Source organism: Macaca mulatta, chromosome 8 (genome assembly GCF_049350105.2).
Source record: "Macaca mulatta isolate MMU2019108-1 chromosome 8, T2T-MMU8v2.0, whole genome shotgun sequence".
Classification (NCBI taxonomy): domain Eukaryota; kingdom Metazoa; phylum Chordata; class Mammalia; order Primates; family Cercopithecidae; genus Macaca; species Macaca mulatta.
In genome coordinates, this window is record NC_133413.1 from 131067463 (window position 1) to 131086151 (window position 18689).

At 39.4% G+C, this 18689-nt stretch overlaps 1 protein-coding gene across 1 annotated transcript in view; it reads right to left on the minus strand.

The window, feature by feature from the left end:
* SNTB1 (syntrophin beta 1) overlaps nucleotides 1-18689 on the minus strand; it is a 276011-nt gene that overhangs the window by 147236 nt on the left and 110086 nt on the right. Inside the window, exon 2 of the mRNA XM_015145928.3 lies at nucleotides 11147-11363. Within this exon, the coding sequence (XP_015001414.3) occupies nucleotides 11147-11363 (217 nt within the window). The remainder of the gene's footprint in view (nucleotides 1-11146; nucleotides 11364-18689) is intronic.

The following is an 18689-nucleotide window of genomic DNA, read 5'->3' on the forward strand; positions in this document are numbered from 1 at the left end:
GAAGTTTATCTAGGAAGAAAACAAATTTTCTTAAAACTAACAAGGCTATAAAAATATTTTTAAGCTTATTAAAATGAATCTTTTGTGTACTCTGTTATATACCAAGATGCAAATTATGCAAGGCTTCTCATTGGGAAAAACAGTGGTTTGGCTATTCACATTGATCTTCTGCCTCTTATAAGATCCAGTAAAAAGACAGTAAAGGAGGTCTAAACTCACAAGAGAATAAGACAGGCACAACATGTTTGGAGGGCAGACAGCAATGGAGCCAGGTTACTGACTCTGCAGAGTGGAAGAAGAGTATAAAATCCTATAACCTAAAGGGCCACAAAGAGAGAATTCCAGCCAGATGTGAGTCCCTTGGCTCTGCACAACCTGCATGGGCTCAGAACCTCCAGAGACAGGGTGGGGGTTGATATAGCCCTGAAAAGAGGCCCTAAATGAAGTCTGTATGCTGAGTGTTGGGATTCTTAGAACAGTGGAAAGTGGGTATTCTCTCACTATCTACCGCCAATCCACACTCAAAAAGACAGAATGATTCTCCCATAAGTGACTGAACAGACCCAGGTAAAGCTTCTAAACACTGATATTTGCAGAATTGGGAGGGATCTCTTGGTAAGGTTTGGTTCACCAAGCAATAATTCCATGTGAATTCTCACCAGTTGACATCCCCCTCCCAACTCCCCACATAGGTTCCAACACATTTTTCTCAGTGCAAGAAATGAACAGATAGCAATGGATCACCAGACATTTAAGAAAACCTCCAGTAAAGAAGACAAAGATAAAAACAAACAAACAAACAAACAAACAGAAAACAGTAAATGAAGGAACAAAGAATACAAAGAAAAGTAAAAAAAAGAGACTATTATCCAAGAATTAACAGAAAATATGACATCCAAAAAAGAATAAAATTCTGTAAAAAAAATTCAGAAAACAAAAAGAGCCAAAATATGACAGGTGAAAGGTAAAAAAATATATTCATGAGAAGGATTAAAAAATAAAGTAAAAAAAATGTGATGTAAGCAATAGAGAAAAAAAAACCTTACAAGTTCCAACATCCTTCTAACAAGACATGTGAAGACAGATAACAAAAAGAGGAAGACATCATAAAATTAATAAATTCCCATTGCTTTAAAAAAATCTTTTAGATCTATTTGGGTTTTAAATTATCTGCCTTTATCATTTTGATAACATTTAAAATTTCACTTAAAATAACTTTAAAAAGGGAGTGTATGATCTATTTTGTTAGGTCTGTTATGAGTGCCACCAGGCAGTACTTCTTCACTTAGTCTCATTCACGATGTATGCTTAAAAATAATACAACCATTTAGCACTTGTTTCCTATTTCAAATTTCTGACTAATTTAATCCAACCTCTCTGAACTTCTCCTTCCCAACCACCATTAAAACGACTGCTGAAATGTTACTATGTATTCTACTCCCTAAATTTCTCAAATGCAGAGGGTCCACACTGTTGAATCTAAGGCTAACATCACTTCTCCTTGTATGTATACCCTTTCTACAGTAACAAAGTATTTCACATGGGTCCTCTAAGTGAGAAGCAAATACTGACATGTATGTAGGTGGGTGGGTAGGTCGGTAGGTAGGTAGATAGATGATTGATAGATAGATAGATAGATAGATAGATAGATAGATAGATAGATAGATAGACAGACAGACAAGTAGGTAGGTATATAGATAGCTGAAAAAGCATGACCAAAATGATGGCTCTGGTGGTAGAGGGCAGTCCATAATTTCAAATGAAGGAGGTAAATTATCCAAAAAATAATACTCATAGTTTTTTGTTTTTAATTTTAAATTGAATGGTAAATGTTTAACTTCTTATGTTAAATTACACTTGAAAAAATAGAATATTGACTTTTGTTCCTGATATACATAGCCAATTACAAGCAATTCCACTGCCATGTTTCAGGAGGTTTCCAGTTCCAGCAAAATAATGATCTACATAAATTCAGGAATGCTTCTGCTACTGACACCTGGGTTTTTTAGATAAAGTATAGTAAGAAAAGTGTGCTTGTTTGTGTAATGCTGATCTTACAAGAAAGAAAAGGAAACTCCCAGGTGTCAACAAAAGGGGGTGGGGGTGGCATTAAAAATCAGAATGGTGAGTATTTAAGCTAATAATAAAGCATCCCTGGGAAAGTGGGTAGGGGTAGGGTTGAGACAGGTAGCATGTAGTGGGTCAGGTAGTGGTAGGTGGGCTGAGGACTTGGAATTTGACAAATAAAAGATAGTTAAGGCATTGAGAACCCATGAGTTGGGAAAACGGAACTGAGGTCTCTATAAAAAGCCAGAAATCTCAAAAGGCTTAAAAATGTCTGTGAAAGAATGTCTTACAAAATAATCTCTGCTTGACAGCTTGACCTTCCAGTTCTCTCTCCTGGACTCTGAGTACAGAGAAAAAAAAATCCCCTTTTCTTGCACCCAGCAAGGAGGATAGTTTGACTGAAGGCTACATTTACCCCATAGTTATCCTGCCAGGAATTAGAGGATGCCAACATTAAGTCATCTATCATAAAAATCAAACATGATTATATTATTGGCCACATTTTATAGATAATGTCTTAGTCTGTTAGGTAATGTCTTAGTCTGCTATAACAAAATACTTCTGACTGTGAAACTTATAAATAACATAAATTCATTGGTCACAGTTCTGGGGACTGGAAAGTCTAAGATCAAGGCACTAGCAGATTGGTGTCTGGTTAGAGCCTCATAGTGCCTATTATGTGTCCTTATGTAGCAGGAGGGGCAAATAGGCACCCTTAGGCCTCAAATCCTGTTCATGAGGGTGGAGACCTTATGGCCTAATCATCTTCCACAGCCCCCATCTCTTAATACTGTCACACTGGAGATGAGTTGTCAACATATGAATTTTGGGGAGACACAAACATTCAGACCATAACATTCTGCCCCTAGCACACCCAAATTCATGTCCTTCTCACATGCAAAATACATTCATTCCATCACAATAGCCCCCAAAATTCTTAACTCATTCCAGCATCAACTCAAAAGTCTAAAATCTGAAGTCTCTCTAAATGTTGTCTAAATCACATATAAGTGAGACTCAAAGATATGCCTCATCTTGAAGCAAATTTCCCTCCAGATGGAGGCCTGTGAAATCAGACAAATTATGTATTTCAAAATGCAATGGTGGAACAGGCATGGAATAGGAGAGAAAGGGAAAAATAGGAAGAAAGAAAGGAATAACAGGTCTTGACCAAATCTATACCCAACAGGGCAAAAATTGAATTTTTTTTTTTTTTTTTTTTTTTTTGAGACTGAGTCTCATTCTGTTCCCCAGGCTAGAGTGCAATGGCATGATCTCGGCTCACTGCAACCTCTGCCTCCCAGGTTCAAGCAATTCTCCTGCCTCAGCCTCCTGAGTAGCTGGAGTACAGGCATCTGCCACCACACCCGGCTAATTTTTTGTATTTTTAGTAGAGACGGAGTTTCACCGTGTTGGCCAGGCTGGTCTTGAACTCCTGACCTCAGGTACTCCATCCGCCTTGGCACCCCAAAGTGCTGGGATTATAGGCATGAGCCACCGTGCCCGGCAAAAATGGAATCTTAATTCTCCAGAATAATTTTCCTTGACTCAAAGTCCCGCCTTCCAGACACACTGGGATGGGGGTTGGGCCCCCCAGGCTCCAGGTAGCCCTGCTCTACCTGGATGGCTTTGATGGGCACAGTCAATGTGGCAGCTCTCATGGGCTGAAGTTGCATGCCTGCAACTCTCCCAGGCATGAGTTCCACACTGATGGCTCTACTGGTGGAAGGTCTGGTCCCTGAGGTGGCTCTGCCCTTATGGCTCTGCTAGGCACTGCCTTAATGGGGGCTCTCTGTGATGATACCAGCCACACAGGTCTAGTGGGCACTGCCCTAGTGGGGATTCTCTTTGGTGGTCCCACCTCTGTTCTCTTTCTGGGCCCCAAGGCTCCACATGGCATCCTTTGAAATCTAGGTGGAGATAGCCATGTCCTCACTGCTTGTGCACCCTGTGTATTGGTGTAGTGGCACCTTGCAGATACTGCCAAGTTTTACTACCTGTGCCTTCCAGAGGGTAGCCTAAGCCATGCCTGGGGCCACTTGAGCCACAACTGGGGCAGCCAAGGATCAATGTAACACAAGGCACAGAGCAGAGTCATTAAATTGTTCTGTTCCCAAGGCCCTGGCAGTCTTAAATCTCCAAATGCCTTCAGGGTCAATCTTCCATTGTCTTGATGAATAAATAGCATCTGGATTCCACCTACTCATCCTAATCTCTTTATCAAAGGTTCATTTGGCTACACTCTTTGTGTTCTCTCCAGGACACATTTTTCTCATTATTTACAACAGGGTCAGGCTGGGAATTTTCCAGATCTTTAAGTGTTGCATCACTTTTGATTATAAATTCCATTTTTAATCATTTATTTCTTCTTGCCTTTTATTATAAGCAGTCAGGAGAAGCCATGCCATGCCCTCAGCACTTTGCTTAGATATTTCTTCTGTCAAATATTCTATTTTATTGTTCATAAGTTCCTCCCTCCACAAAACTCTAGGACATGAACACAATTTAGCAAAGTCCTTTGCCACTTTATAATGAGGATGGCCTTTCCTGCATTGTCCAATACCATGTTCCATATTTCCATCTGAGACCTAATCAGAATTGCCTTTACCACCGTATTTATACCAATATTCTGACCATGGCCACTTAGATAATTTCGAAGAAGACTGAGGCTTTCTTTACAGCTCTCCTCTTCTGAGACCTCACCAGAATTGTCCTTAAATCTCCTTTCACAGCATTATACCTCAAAATTCTTCCAGCCTCTATCCATTACCCAGTTCCAAGACCACTTCTACATTTTTAGGTCTTTGCTATAGCAACACCCTAATTCTGTACCAATTTCTTAATCTATTCAGGTTGCTATAAAAAGTATCTTAGATTGGGTAGTTTACAAACAATAGAAATTTTTTTCTCACAATTCTGGAGACTGGACAGTCCAAGATTAAAGCACCAGCAGATTTGGTGTGTGGTGAAGGTGCGTTCCTCATAGTTGGTACCTACTATATGTCCCTGCATGGTCTAAGGGGAAAACAAGGCTCCCTTTAGCCTCTTTTATAAAAGGGCACTCATTCCATTCATGAAGTATGAACCTCATGACCTAACTGCCTCCAAAGGTCTCATCTCTTAATATTATTACATTAAAGATTAGGTTTCAATGTATGAATTTAGGGGGTGGGGGGACACAAACATTAAGACTATAGCAAAGAAGGAGCCTGAAAATCAGAGAGATTGGATGATTTACTTAAAGGGAATAAGTAACGGACTTGGGATTTAAACCCATATTTTCTATAGTAACTGTAACCCTAGAGTTTTATTCACTGATACAAGCATACATTTAATCTGGACCTGTTTTTACATATGTAAAACATTACTTATTACAGCACCATATACATATACTTTATATATATTTTTTTCTGTTTCCAAAATGTAATGTCAATCATGAGTTCTGGCAATAGTTTCCATTATGAAGCCACCATGATGTGCCCAACAAAGAATGAAGAAACTACATTCAGAAAATACATACTTTGTGGGCCTCTTAAAAAGAGAAGAACTTTTCATAAACAAAGACAGAGGAGAAAAGACAGGAAAAAGTACCTCATAAATCTTCACTCTTCGTGCACTAAAGGAGGAAATGTTTCAACAGTATTCAAAGTTTAATAAATACAGTTGAGAGTTCTATATAAGACATGAGGGGGCAATAATGTGCCCCCAAACACTGGGAAAAAGGGGAGAAAGGCTGAACTGGTAAAACGATTCCACTAAAGACCATCTGTCTATGAATGTGCAACTAAAGTACTTCCAATCATCTAAAACGCAAAACAGGGTACTATGAGAACAACTTGAAGGAGCCTAGAATGAAAAGTGATTAAATTTGATAAGCAAAACCCAAATCCACTGTTTTGTGCTCACAGGAAGAAAGAACCATGTGAATTGAAGGGGATAAATTAGCCATGAAAGGACAGGGAAGGGCCACATGGGAAACCTCAAGCTATTTATGTACAGCCCAAAGGAGTAGGAGTCTTGGCAAAGCAGAAATTTACGTAAGGGTCACCTCGGCAAGGCTCTCCCTGTCCTGGAAGGTAGGGCTTTCAGCTTACTTGTCTAAAACATACTTCCTAAGGTCTATTAGCACACCTTCTATTGATTCCACACTCACCAAATCACTTTCATGACAATATAATTTCTTGTGTAGCTTATCTACTCAGAAAGAGTGCATTGCTCTGCTTTGAAAGTCCACATCGTTTGAGTTATTAATACTTAGGGTTCTGGCATTCTGCTCATATTCACATTTGTCTTTCAATACAGCCTGCTCACAATGAGAGGGCATACAGATCCTCCCATGTGGGCATTTCCATGTATTTGACAATGGTGTTGCTCATCATAAGCAAATTTTGTCTATTTGGTTAATGTGAGTCAACCCCTTAGAGATGGATCTGCTAACACTATGCCAACTAAATCAAGTTTCTGATCTTCTGTGGCTGAAACTCAAGCACTGGATTGTGGTGACATCACTAAGGGTACCTTGTAGCAACGTATCCAGGCATCTTACAGGACTTAATAGATCACACCCCTCTGAATCACAGTGCAGCCTAGCAGAGGTTTTCCATTTGAAACCAAGACAGCACCTTCTGTGAATGTTTCATTTGTGCACCATAAATAGAGATGTACGCTGTTTCCCAAGAAAGATGATGTCAATCTTTCCATAATTTAACCATGAAAATCTACAGTGGACTCTGTTACGCAGCAGTACAAAGAGTCATGACTTAAAGCCTCATAAACTCCCCGTTGTAGCACAGCTGCTCACAATCCAGTGACAGGCTTGGTTAATGGATTTTCCTGGTTTCTTTAAGCTTCCTATGTCTGTTAGAAGAGAACTATGCTTTTATTTATTCCCTTATTCCCAAAACTATTTAGTGGAAGATTTTTTCAAAAGACATTTTTAGAGAAGAATATGAAAAATGAGCAGATAAATATACTATTTATCATTTATGAACAAAAATAGTTTTGAATGCCAAAGTTTTAGATATCTGGGGTAATAAAATGAAAACATGGAGTGTCTCAGAGCTCAGAAAGCTTATGACTCAGGAACTGAGTAGGCATGTAAGAAAAAAATCACAAGTTATTATGAAGCATGCTATAATGAACAAATTGACACAGAAGGTATAGTGAGACACTGATATCCGAGAAGAATGTTTATCCTGAGGCTTAAAGGGCAAGTAGGAAGTTGTCAGGAAGGCAATTGTAGGAAGTACACAAATTATTTAGGGGATGCTGGAACAGAAAGGATGAGGTAGAGAGAAGCTGAACAGTTAGGGAATATCTAAAGCCTAAAGGGGTTTTAATGCAATACTGAGGAGTTTTGATGTGAGTGCAGGTGACAGCCATTGTGACGGAAGGGGTAAATTTCAGGTGTTTCAGATTCCCTTGGCTAGCTAGGTACAGAGTACATGGTGGGAAACGGGGAAAGAGCAAACTACCAACAAAACACCCTGTAAGAAACACCCAAATACTCTCAGGGCCTAAGGATGTGGGCCTGGTTCAGGGAAGTGGCTGTGAAGAGCTGGATATGAAAAACAAGAGATATTTAAGAGGTAGAATAATAAAAATATATTGTAATTACTGACAGCCACTAGCAGTCACATATTCTTGTGGATTCAATGCCTGCTGGGTGACCTTTTTCACAGAAAGAGCAGCAATCCTGCCTGCTGTTCTATGGCTGTTTGTATTTGAGAAATTGGACATTAGAGTTTTTAATCAGACTATAGGCACCTGTGTGTCACCAACCAAGAGGATTAGCCCCAAGATGCTGTGGCATTTGTCTTCGGTTCGCAGGTTTTAGCTCCCAGGAGACCATTAACTCCTGGCCAAGGTGCTTACAGTTCAGGCGAGCTACTCTGCCAGGTGCCGAAGTTAGAGGCAATGTGTGTGATGATTCAGAAATTGGGCTTGGGGTCAGCTAGGCTTGGGTTTGAATCTGAGATCTACCGTTTGCTTCAACTCTCATTTCTCAGCTAAGTATCACCGTCTATAAAGTAGAGAGAAGAGTTCCCACTACCTAGGATGGTTATTTGAATTAAATGAGATTCTTGCTTAAATTCACATATAAGGGATAGAACTAAGATTCCACTGTGTGTCTAGTTGACTCCACACTCTACACTCTCTCTTTATCCTTCTTTCTCTTCATATTTAATGGATGCATTATTTTCATTATTATTTATCTTTGAAGAAATGCAACAATGTCAGTTTATAGTTCCCTTTTGACCCAAGAGTTATTTTACAGAGAGCTTTTAAAAACCCATGAACAAAGGGCTTTGTGTGGTTTGGTTTTGTTATTGATTTTCTAGTTTTATTCCACTGTCATCAGAGGCTATTGTTTGTATTATTTGTACCTAATGGAACTTATTGCATTTTCTTTGTGACCTGATCTGTGGTTAATTTTGTCAGTGTTCTTTGTGGACTTGAAAAATAAGTGTATTCTCTATTATCAAGGTAAAGAGTTTGCAATGTATTCAGATCTACCTTATTTATTATGTTGTTTGGGTCTTCTAAATAATTATAGTAAGTCGTCCCTTACTTATGGTTCCACTTTCCATGGTTTCAGTTATCTGAGGTCAACTGCAGTCCAAAAATAAGTACAATAAAATATTTTGAGAGAGAGAGAGAGACCATATTCACATAACTTTTATTACAGTATATTGTTATAATTGTTCTATAGTATTAGTACTGTTGTTAATCTCTTACTGTGCCTACTTTATAAATTAAACTTTATCATAGGTATGTATGTATAGGAAAAAAACAGTGTATAGAGGAGTCAGTACTATCCATGGTTTCAGGCATCTACTGTGGGTCCTGTTACATTCCTTCCATGAATAAGGGGGGATTACTGTATTTACCTGTGTCCTCTACTTGCCCTTACTTGGATGGAAAGTAGTATATGTTGAAATACCTAATATGGGTATGTTTCTATCTATTTCTTCTTGCATCTTCTGCAGTTTCCCTTCTAAAAGTTGTTGTTTTGTTATGTGGTATGTATTCATAACTACTGGATGTTGCTTGTGAACTCTGGCCTTCAACATAAATCAATCCTTCCTTGTGCTACTTTATGGACATTTTACCTTGGACATTTTTTAGCCTGCATTTTACCATATCTGTAGGCTGGGTATACCTATAGGCTGCCACTTTGCAGTCTGTGGTCTACATTAATTAGTATAATGTACATCATAGGCACTCAATACTACATCATGAGTTCATCACATCTGAAAACTTTGACATTAGATCCTTGGGAGATGGGACTTGTTTTATTGGGTGGGTAAAAGGCCAGGGAAAAGGAGACTTAGAATAACCAGGACATCGACTGCAGGCCCAGGAACTCTGCAGAAATTGTGGGGAACAAAACAGAGAACAGGGTGTGGACCAGCGATGAGCTCTGTGTCCTTCCCAATCTGTCTGCTCTTACCCCTGTTGCCAATACTTGCTGGCTTTCTTGTACAACTGGCCAATCCCTGTACAGAAATAACTAATACAGGAGGAGTAGGGAGAGCAGGGTAGAAGGATCTCGCAGCTGGCCAGAGCCAGAAGGGCCCTGACAGCGTCTTTAGAGTGAGTAACTGAGATGAGAACAAAAAAGACATTGAGCTGGGGGCCAAGGAAGCAACTTTCTCCCTGCCCCTACTCCCGATTGCTTTTCCCCATCAGCAACTCTGAGCCTAGCCAAATACTTTCTATTCGGGTGGGTTGCAGCTGTCCCACACACATTCTAAATAAGGGCCAGTCGAGCGGTTCCTATTTTTAGCACTTTAATGTGGATGCAAAGGTCACCAAGATTCCCCATTTGCTGGCTCAATTCCTCACTCTCTTTATTTCTCTTATTTTCCTCCTAAAATGTACGTTTTCTCTTCTACTGAGCTAAAGTAAAACTTCTGGGGGATGAGGGACCCTGAATTTTACTTCCTCTTGGCTGCATTCCTTATAATTGCCATGGGTCGGGTGATATATCTAGCCTGTGGCATGCAAAGTCATGTACCGACTTTGGGAAACAGCATTCCAGACTTGGACCAAAGCCACTCCTTTTGCTCTCTTGAGCATAAAGAGATGCTTAAAGTAGAAAATAGCCTTAAAGCAACTCTCATCTAACCCTCCAAGTATACAGTTGACAGCACTGAGGCCTAGTAAGGTGAATTTGCTTATTTCTATCTAACATTGATAAGAAACATTACTGTAGCTTATATTCATGGAAAGTTTTCCTGTGCTGAGCACCTTACATGGTGCATTAATTCATTTTGTATTGCTCTAAAGGAATACCTGAGGCTGGGGAATTTAAGGAAAGAGGTTTATTTGGCTCATGGTTCTGCAGGTTATATACCAGCATCTGCTTCTGATGAGGGCTTCAGGGAGCTTCCATTCATGGTGGAAGGGGCAGGGGATGCCAACAAGTTACATGGGAAGAGAGGGAGCAAGAAAGAGAGGGGAGGTATGCCATGCTCTTTTAAATAACCAGCTCTCACTTGAACTAATAGAGCAAGAACTCACTACGTCAGGGCGGGCAGCAAGCCATTCATGAGAGATCTGCCCCCATGATCCAAACACCTGTCACTGGACCCCCATCTCCAACATTGGGGATCACATTTCAACATGAGATTTGGAGGGGACAAACATCCAAACTATATCACATGGCTTTCCTAATTTAATTCTCACAACCCAACAAAGCATCTCTTTCAATTATTCCCATCTTAGAGATGACAAAACTGAGGTTAAGTGGTTTAAGAAACTTGGCCTAAGTCATGTGGACTGGTAATGAGCCCTGAAGACATTTAGGATACTGATTCTAGTTCTTCAACTCTTTCCAGAACCAGTGCTCAGTGTATAGATTCTCTCTCCTCTGTCTCTGTCTCTCTCTCTCTCACACACACACACACACGCACGCACACACACACACACACTATTCTCAGCATGGCCCTTTCATGCTTTTCTTTGGAAGCCATGATGTGTTTTCAGAACATGAGGGCAACCTGGTGAAAGCCCCCATTTAGCCTGAGAGGTCAAGGAGCTGCTCAATACAGCGGAGAGTTTTGACCCTGTTTACCTGTTCTCAGGGTCGGCCAAGGCCATACTCCGAGTGACGTAGCACATTTTGAGGGGGATGCTTTTCCGGTCTCTGTGGAAGGAGAAGGACTGCGATGATGGGGTTTCTGAGGTGCTGCCCCCTAATCGAGGAGATTCAGGCGGAGGCGTTTCCCACCCAATCTCGGATACTGGGGATCCTTTCTTCACATAGGGCGTGGCTTCTCGCATGTACTTCACTGCAAGCAAAAAGATAATAAGTGCTTTTAATACATCATGGCTGAACTTCTGGAAAGTCTGATTATGTTTCTGAAATAGACTTGAATTGGATAAGCTCTTAATACTGAACTTCTTAAATTCTCAACGAGATTCCGAATTTCTGTTCCACGCAAGGTAATTATCTTATTATTTAAATTATATAGCTCTGTGGATCTTAGAACTTGCTGTTATGACGTCCTACAGTTGAGAATTGTGTCCAGCTTTTTTCAACTGTGACAACTTTTACATTTTCTGATTTTAAGTTTTGCATTCTGGGAAAAAGGCTGAAAACATGTGCACAGAGTGAGAAAGTACAACTTAGGCTAAATATACATTATTCAACATAGATGTAAGGAATATGGCGGCCACATTCATTACCCATGATGCCATTTTTCTGTTGAGAAACAATCATAGGGTTTTCAATTTAATAGTGTTAAGGAAACATACAAAGAAATACATATAAGAACATATTTTGTAGTGGAGAAAATGTGTAATAGCAAAAAAAAATTATTTGTAAGAGCTGAAAACTAGAAACAATGTAAATATCCATTAAACAGGGACAGATTAAATAAATTGTAAGACATCTATATCATCGTTTAAAAAATGAAATATATCTACATAGATAGATAGATAGATAGATAGATAGATAGATAGATAGATGTGTTGATGTGGAAAGACCTGTAAGATCTATTATTAGTGGAGATAAAAGGAGAAAGCAATACATATACTATAATATGTTTGTATATAAATTCATAAATATATGTGCTTATATGCCTACAATTATTTCTGGGTAGAAATATAAGAAATTGTTAACACTAGTTAGCTATGGGAAGTGGAAATAAAAGCCACAATTAAGAAATAGGTTTTTACTATTTATTTATTACTCTTTTATATCATTTTCATGTTTAACCATATGTGTGTATTACCTTTATAAAGCTTAAGAAAACAAAAATAACTTAAGAAAACAAAAATAGCTTACGAGCCAAGTGGAGCAGACTGAAGTTCTGCTCTTTGATATGTTTGCCTTGGTATTAAGGAGTATTTTTGCCTATTCTGAATTTGAGCATTTGGTCCTTAGACAGCTTTTGAGTTGACAGGGCAACGAGATTCTTGGAACATGCAATACAAACTTGCATATTCTTCTCTCTGTCACCCACATACTCTGGTTCTCTGCTGCTTGGGGAGCTTGGGCTAAGTCCCTCACAGGTGTTTGTTATTACAAATGGCAGTGAATTGGAATGACAGCGAACTAGGGGGCATTTCCTCCAGATCTTTGACGAATCGGTTCCACCAACTAGTGGCTTCCCTATGCAAGACATGAACAGGATTATGGAGACTACAGAGATAAACAATACACTCCATACTCAGCATTACAAAATCATGGGTGACTAGAGTGGATGCTGTTGGTGTCCCATCTAGGACCCTTTTCCTATAGCCTAGTTGCTGTGTGTTGGGTGAGAACAACTCATAGCTGCTCCTCAATCTTGGGCCAACAGAAGTCGCTAAGCTTCAGAGGCTGCAAAGTCACTACCCAATCACCCAGACAGATGCTCTGCTTCTCAGAAACCCACCTAAGATAGGACATAAGACAAAGTACACAAACTATGGCACAAAGCACAATGAGCTATGTTTTATAAAAGGAATAAAATGCCTTGGAAGAACCCATTAAAAAAAAGGATCTAGGAGCATGAAAGAGTTCAGGTTCACAAAAATTTAATCAGCAGTTCAAATATACACAGATGCATGTAATACGGACCTTTATTGAGGGACTTAATCATATCAAAAATAGATGTATTAATACAAGACAGACGAGCAGTCATTTAACACCAACATATATTGTCAAAGAAGAGTTCAGGGTTTTAATTGAATATAAGTGCAATTGGGAGAAAAGAGCTCCATGGTTGCTCCAAACCTGTTAGCACAGGTTGCAGTTACAGAAGGAGAAATATTATTCATGGACTGTGTATTTTAATAAATATTATTTATTTCTGGGCAAAATATTTAAAGAGGAACACAGACATACCCATGAGCAAATGCAGAAATTTAGGGGGACATATTTAAGCTGTCTGAGGCTGGAATAAATATACTTCTTTAGAAGATCCTGAACTTTTTCATCTGGGAAACCATTTTAGTAGAAGCTAGAACACTGCTTAGCTTTGTATATTGTAGAATTATACTAGTGGAAATATAGAAAATTCAAGTATCAGCTAAGATGAGTTGAAGATTTTCCTTTGATTGCATTATTATCCTTCTGAGTGGAGTAGGGATGAGTGTTGCAGGAGTGAGAATCCAGGAATGCTTCATGGAGAAGGTGGCATTTGAATTTGGCTTTAAAGAGTAGCTAGGACTTTAAAAAGTAGAGATAAGAATAATAATCCTTTCTTTAGGTAACATGCTCTGCTTTATAATTTTTATTTCAATTCCATAGAAAAGGTAAGTTGGGTCTCAATTTGGAAGAAGGATAGAGAAAGGACATTTGCAATATACTTAATGATGTGCCAAGTATTGAATCAGGTGCTTCACATATCTTCCCACTTTAAGTTTCAAGTGACCATTTAAGGTCTCATTTTATATACAAGGAAACTAAGGTCTAGAAAAGGTATGGATAAGGTATCTTTTATTTACCGAGCGTCCATGTGTCCACGAGTTATACAAGAAAAATATTGCTATCTCTTTCAGACCTGCTAGAAAGAAATGCCTTGTAGGGCTATTCTAATTCAAGTGAACACTAGCAGTTTGACATAGGTAATCTCTTATAGGTTAGTATTATCGTACACATCAGCACACTGATGCTCAGAATTTTAGCTTACGTAAAGTTACGTGGCTAGTAAGTGGTGTAGCTAGAATTTGATTTCCCAGAGATAATATTTTCTCATGAGATCTGGCCAAACCACCTAGATGAAGGCTGCAAATGACAAGCTAATAGGTTTGAGCTTTATTCTACAGGCAGTAGTGATAGTCGTGGTGATCTGTGAGTGAGAGAGTGGCAGAATCAAAGGTTAGTTTTAGAGAGAACTCCTGGAAGGTGAGATTGGGTGTACTTAAGAGAAAAGATTAGAAGTAGATCCACCATTTCCAGGGCCATAGGGGTTTTTGTCAGAGATAATCCAAGCAACACTCTAAATCTCCATATAAGGCAGGAGGAATTCCAGAAATGTGTGGCTTTATCCATTCCTGGGAAGAAGCATGGGGAGTATAGCAAGTCTTAGCCTGGAAGCAAATATTTGCCAAGTAACCATTTCCTATGTGACACAGCACTAGGGGAATTTCCAAAGGAGAGAAGACATGGCACTGCCTTGAAGAAGGGATATCCCACTGGGAGTAATATTCTGCATATAGTAATCTTTTAACTGGCCAATTGAAAATAAAGACAAAGTATAAGGTAGGTGTGATAATTTAAAAATTTCCCTCATCCGGTCAAAACTTATCAGTCAATTTTCATGTGCTAAGAACTGTGCTGTCCATGAGGTATAATAAGAAATGGTCCATTATTAAAAGTTTAAGCCAGGAGGAAGGGAAGTAAGTAGATGATATGACTGCTTATGTTAAATCTTAAAAGTGATTTAAGGAAATCTCAAGCTCGACAAATCTCTAGAGGCCTTGAAGAATCAAATGCAAGTCCTTTCTGGAGGAAGGCAACGTCATCCTAAGCTTCAAAGAATCCCTATGAATCATTTTAAAAGGCAATGAGCAGGCATACAAATCAAAGAAAATGTTGCACACAAGGAAACAACGTACCACGTGCAAGAACCAGCACTGTCTCTTTTCTTTTCTTTTTTTTTTTTTTTTTGGATGGCGTCTCGCTCTGTCGCCATGGCTGGAGTGCAATGGCACCATCTTGGCTCACTGCAAGCTCCACCTCCCGGGTTCATGCCATTCTCCTGCCTCAGCCTCCCGAGTAGCTGGGACTACAGGTGCCCGCCACCACACCCGGCTAATTTTTTGTATTTTTTTTAGTAGAGACGGGGTTTCACCATGTTAGTCAGGATGGTCTTGATCTCCTGACCTCATGATCCACCTGCCTGGGTCTCCCAAAGTGCTGGGATTACAGGTGTGAGCCACCACGCTCGGCCTGACAGCAGTAAGTCTCACACATACTACAAAGCTATAGTATGTTTACAGAGACAAATGAAAGCTTGAGAGAATCTTCTAGAAATTCTTTAAAAGTGATTTAACATAGTGATAAAAAGAACCAAACAGAATGTTTAGTAATATTACCAGAATTGAAACTTCCACAGATAGACATGTCAGAAGAAAGAATTAGGGAACTGCAGATAAGAAATTTTATAGAATGTAGCACAAATATACAAAAAGATGGAAAATATGGGATACAGATGAACAGACGTGAAGGATAAAGTAAGAAAATCTAAATATGTTTAACTGGACCCTCAGAAAGGTAGGGTATAGCGAATATGGCAGAGCCAAATAATTTTCCTGATGCCAAGACCCCAACCTATAAGTTCAAGAAACCTAATTTGGCTTTGCTAAACAACGCCTGTGAACTTCACCACCAAGAAAAATAGAAATAAGGTATCATTCTTCTTTATACTTTGGATAGGGTAATGGCTTAGGTTTTCCTGTGTTTCTTCTGAGAGCTTTAGATATCACCTCTGCTTTTCACTAGTATTGGGAGGAAATCTTAGCAAAATCCCTAAATGAGTCTTGAAATCTCCAGAAAACAAATTTTCAATTTCAAGGAATTAAATGAGGCTAAAAGACTATCATCACTATTCCTAAAGAAGATATACTGAGGTCCTGGTAGTTTTTTTCATATCTATCCTGAGGGAGAATAAGTAACATCCACACATCCATTCTTAAAATCCCTTTGTCCAGGAGTTCTGATTTTTGTTGATACGTATAGAAAATGGAGAAGTTTGTTACTGTGTATAATAAAAAAAAAAGCAAAAGAAGATTGCCATTGGATTTCTCCAAGAACCCATAATTTCTGGTATAGAGGAAGTAATAAAATGGTCAAGATGGCCCTTCTTGCTGGAAGAGACTCCAAGTCTTTTTACAAGGGTTGGCTATCAATTGTGGACATAACTCTACTACCAAGCACTCCTGTCTCCAATCATCAGTTGAGGTCTGAGACTAAACAGCCCCAGGCAGGGAGTGAAAGAAGGGTAGCCATGCTTGGGTGTGGTAAAGCAGTGGCTCTAACTGAAATAGAGTGTGTGAAACCTTCATGGTTCTCTGTGTTAGTGTTCTAAAATTTCTATACCTGGCAATCAAAGTAGTTAGGATATCATCTAATTCAGGGAAGGGAAGGTGTTGCCTAAGAATAGATTTATCTACAATAGGCAGCCAACATCAGTGTGTTAAGTAATACAGGAGTTTGTTATTTATTTATCAAAAGTCTAGAGTGAAAGAAAAGGGCTGCTAGGGCAACTCTGCTCCCTGAAGTTGTCAGGGACGCAGGCTTCTGCTTCCTGACTGCTCTGTATCCCTGGTGTGCTGTCTAATGATCCAATATGGCTGCTGAGTTCCAGCCATCACAACCCAATTCCCATTAGTAGGAAGGACAAAGAAGTGAAAAACACACCATCCTTCTTGCTTTAAGGCCACTTTTCAGATACTGACACACTATTTCTGCTTACAACCTGATATGGTTTGACTATTTAGCCCCTCCAAATCTCATGTTGAAATGTAATCTCCAGTGTTAGAGATGGGCCTAGTGGGAGGTATTGGATCATGAGAATAGATCCCTTGTGAATGGCTTAGCACCATCCCCTTGGTAATGCGCGAGTTCTCACTCAGTTGGTTCACTTGAGATCTGGTTATTTAAGAGTCTGGGACCTCCCCATTTTCTCTCTCTTTGTCCCATTCTTGCCATATGATGTGCTGCTCTCCCTTTGCTTTCCACCACGAGTAAAAGCTTCCTGGGGCATCACCAGAAGCCAAGCAGATGGTGGCACCATGCTTCCTGTCTAGCCGCAGAACCGTGAGCCAGTTCAACTTCTTTTCTTTATAAATTACCCAGACCCAGGTATTCCTTTATAGCAATGCAAAATGGATTAACACACAACCCATTGGCCAGAACTTACTCACATGGCCACTTCTAGGTGGAAAATATTTTCTTTTTAATTCTTGACAGCTCTTTGTCCACCCAGCTAAAAATGGTAGGGAGAGGTGGCTATTACTGTGGAAAATGAAGAGAATAAATATCTGGAGACAACTCAGCTTTTTCCAGAGGAAGGCATTCCTAATTCTCTCAGGACTTAGCATAAATAGATTTTATAACACATAAATACAAATAAATGTGTTAGAGCAATCAATTAAAATATGATGACCATGTTCCATATACTTTGCTAAGTGTTTTTTGTGTGCTAACTCATTTGAACCTCGCAACAATATAGGCATTATAATCATCCCCCTTTCACCAAAGACACTACAATAGAGAGGGGTTAGGTCATTCGCCCAAAGTCACAGTGCTGGAAAACGGCAGAAACACGAGATGAATCCAGGCAGACTAGCCCTAGAGTCCTTAGGTTCAATCAGGAAGCGATACTGATTCTCACTCTGAAAAAAAAAAAAAAATTGTGTGTGTGTGTGTGTGTGCACGTGTATTTAAGTCAATATTTTTATGTGCTGGGAGAAAACATCCAATTAAGGGGCTGTTGCCTGTAACATGAGAGAGTTTGATTTTGTAAGCTTGAACTATTAAACTATGGCATTTCAATAAATGCCTTTTAAGACACTATAATATGTATTCATAATAGAGGGTTTAACCTGGCAGAACTGAACCACTAGCGTCTGCATAATTACACCTCTATGTGCTTACCGGCAGTGATTTCAGGCAAAGAGCTGTTGAAACTGATTAGAAGCAGCCAGGCCCAGGTTCAGGGTGCCTAGTAATCAGAACTAATTAATAAACCATGCCCTTTTTGGGCATCGTGATTTAAAAGCTGTGGTTTAGCAATTAAAATTCCAATCTTCAGTTGTAAGAAAAGGGGAGGAGAGAAGTAAGAAGTGGTCTTCAAACCAATAATCCACCAAGCCACTTTCAATATGTTTGTGTTTTTCATTTGAAGGACAGGCAGTTGTGAAGATTTCAAAAGAGCATTCAGTAAAGCCCAAGTCTGCTACGGCTCCAAGTTGCCACAATTAAATCTTTGTTGGGTTGGCCAGATGACATTTGAAAGAAAAAGCAGCACACAGGCTACTAATGAGGAAATGCTTTAGGCAAATCCAATCAACTCTCCTACCAGACTAGTTTCTAAGGAGCCAGAAAGTCCATCTGATATATTCAAGTTTTCTTAAAAATAACAACAAACACAACAACAAAAAAAGAATTTCCAGATTATAGG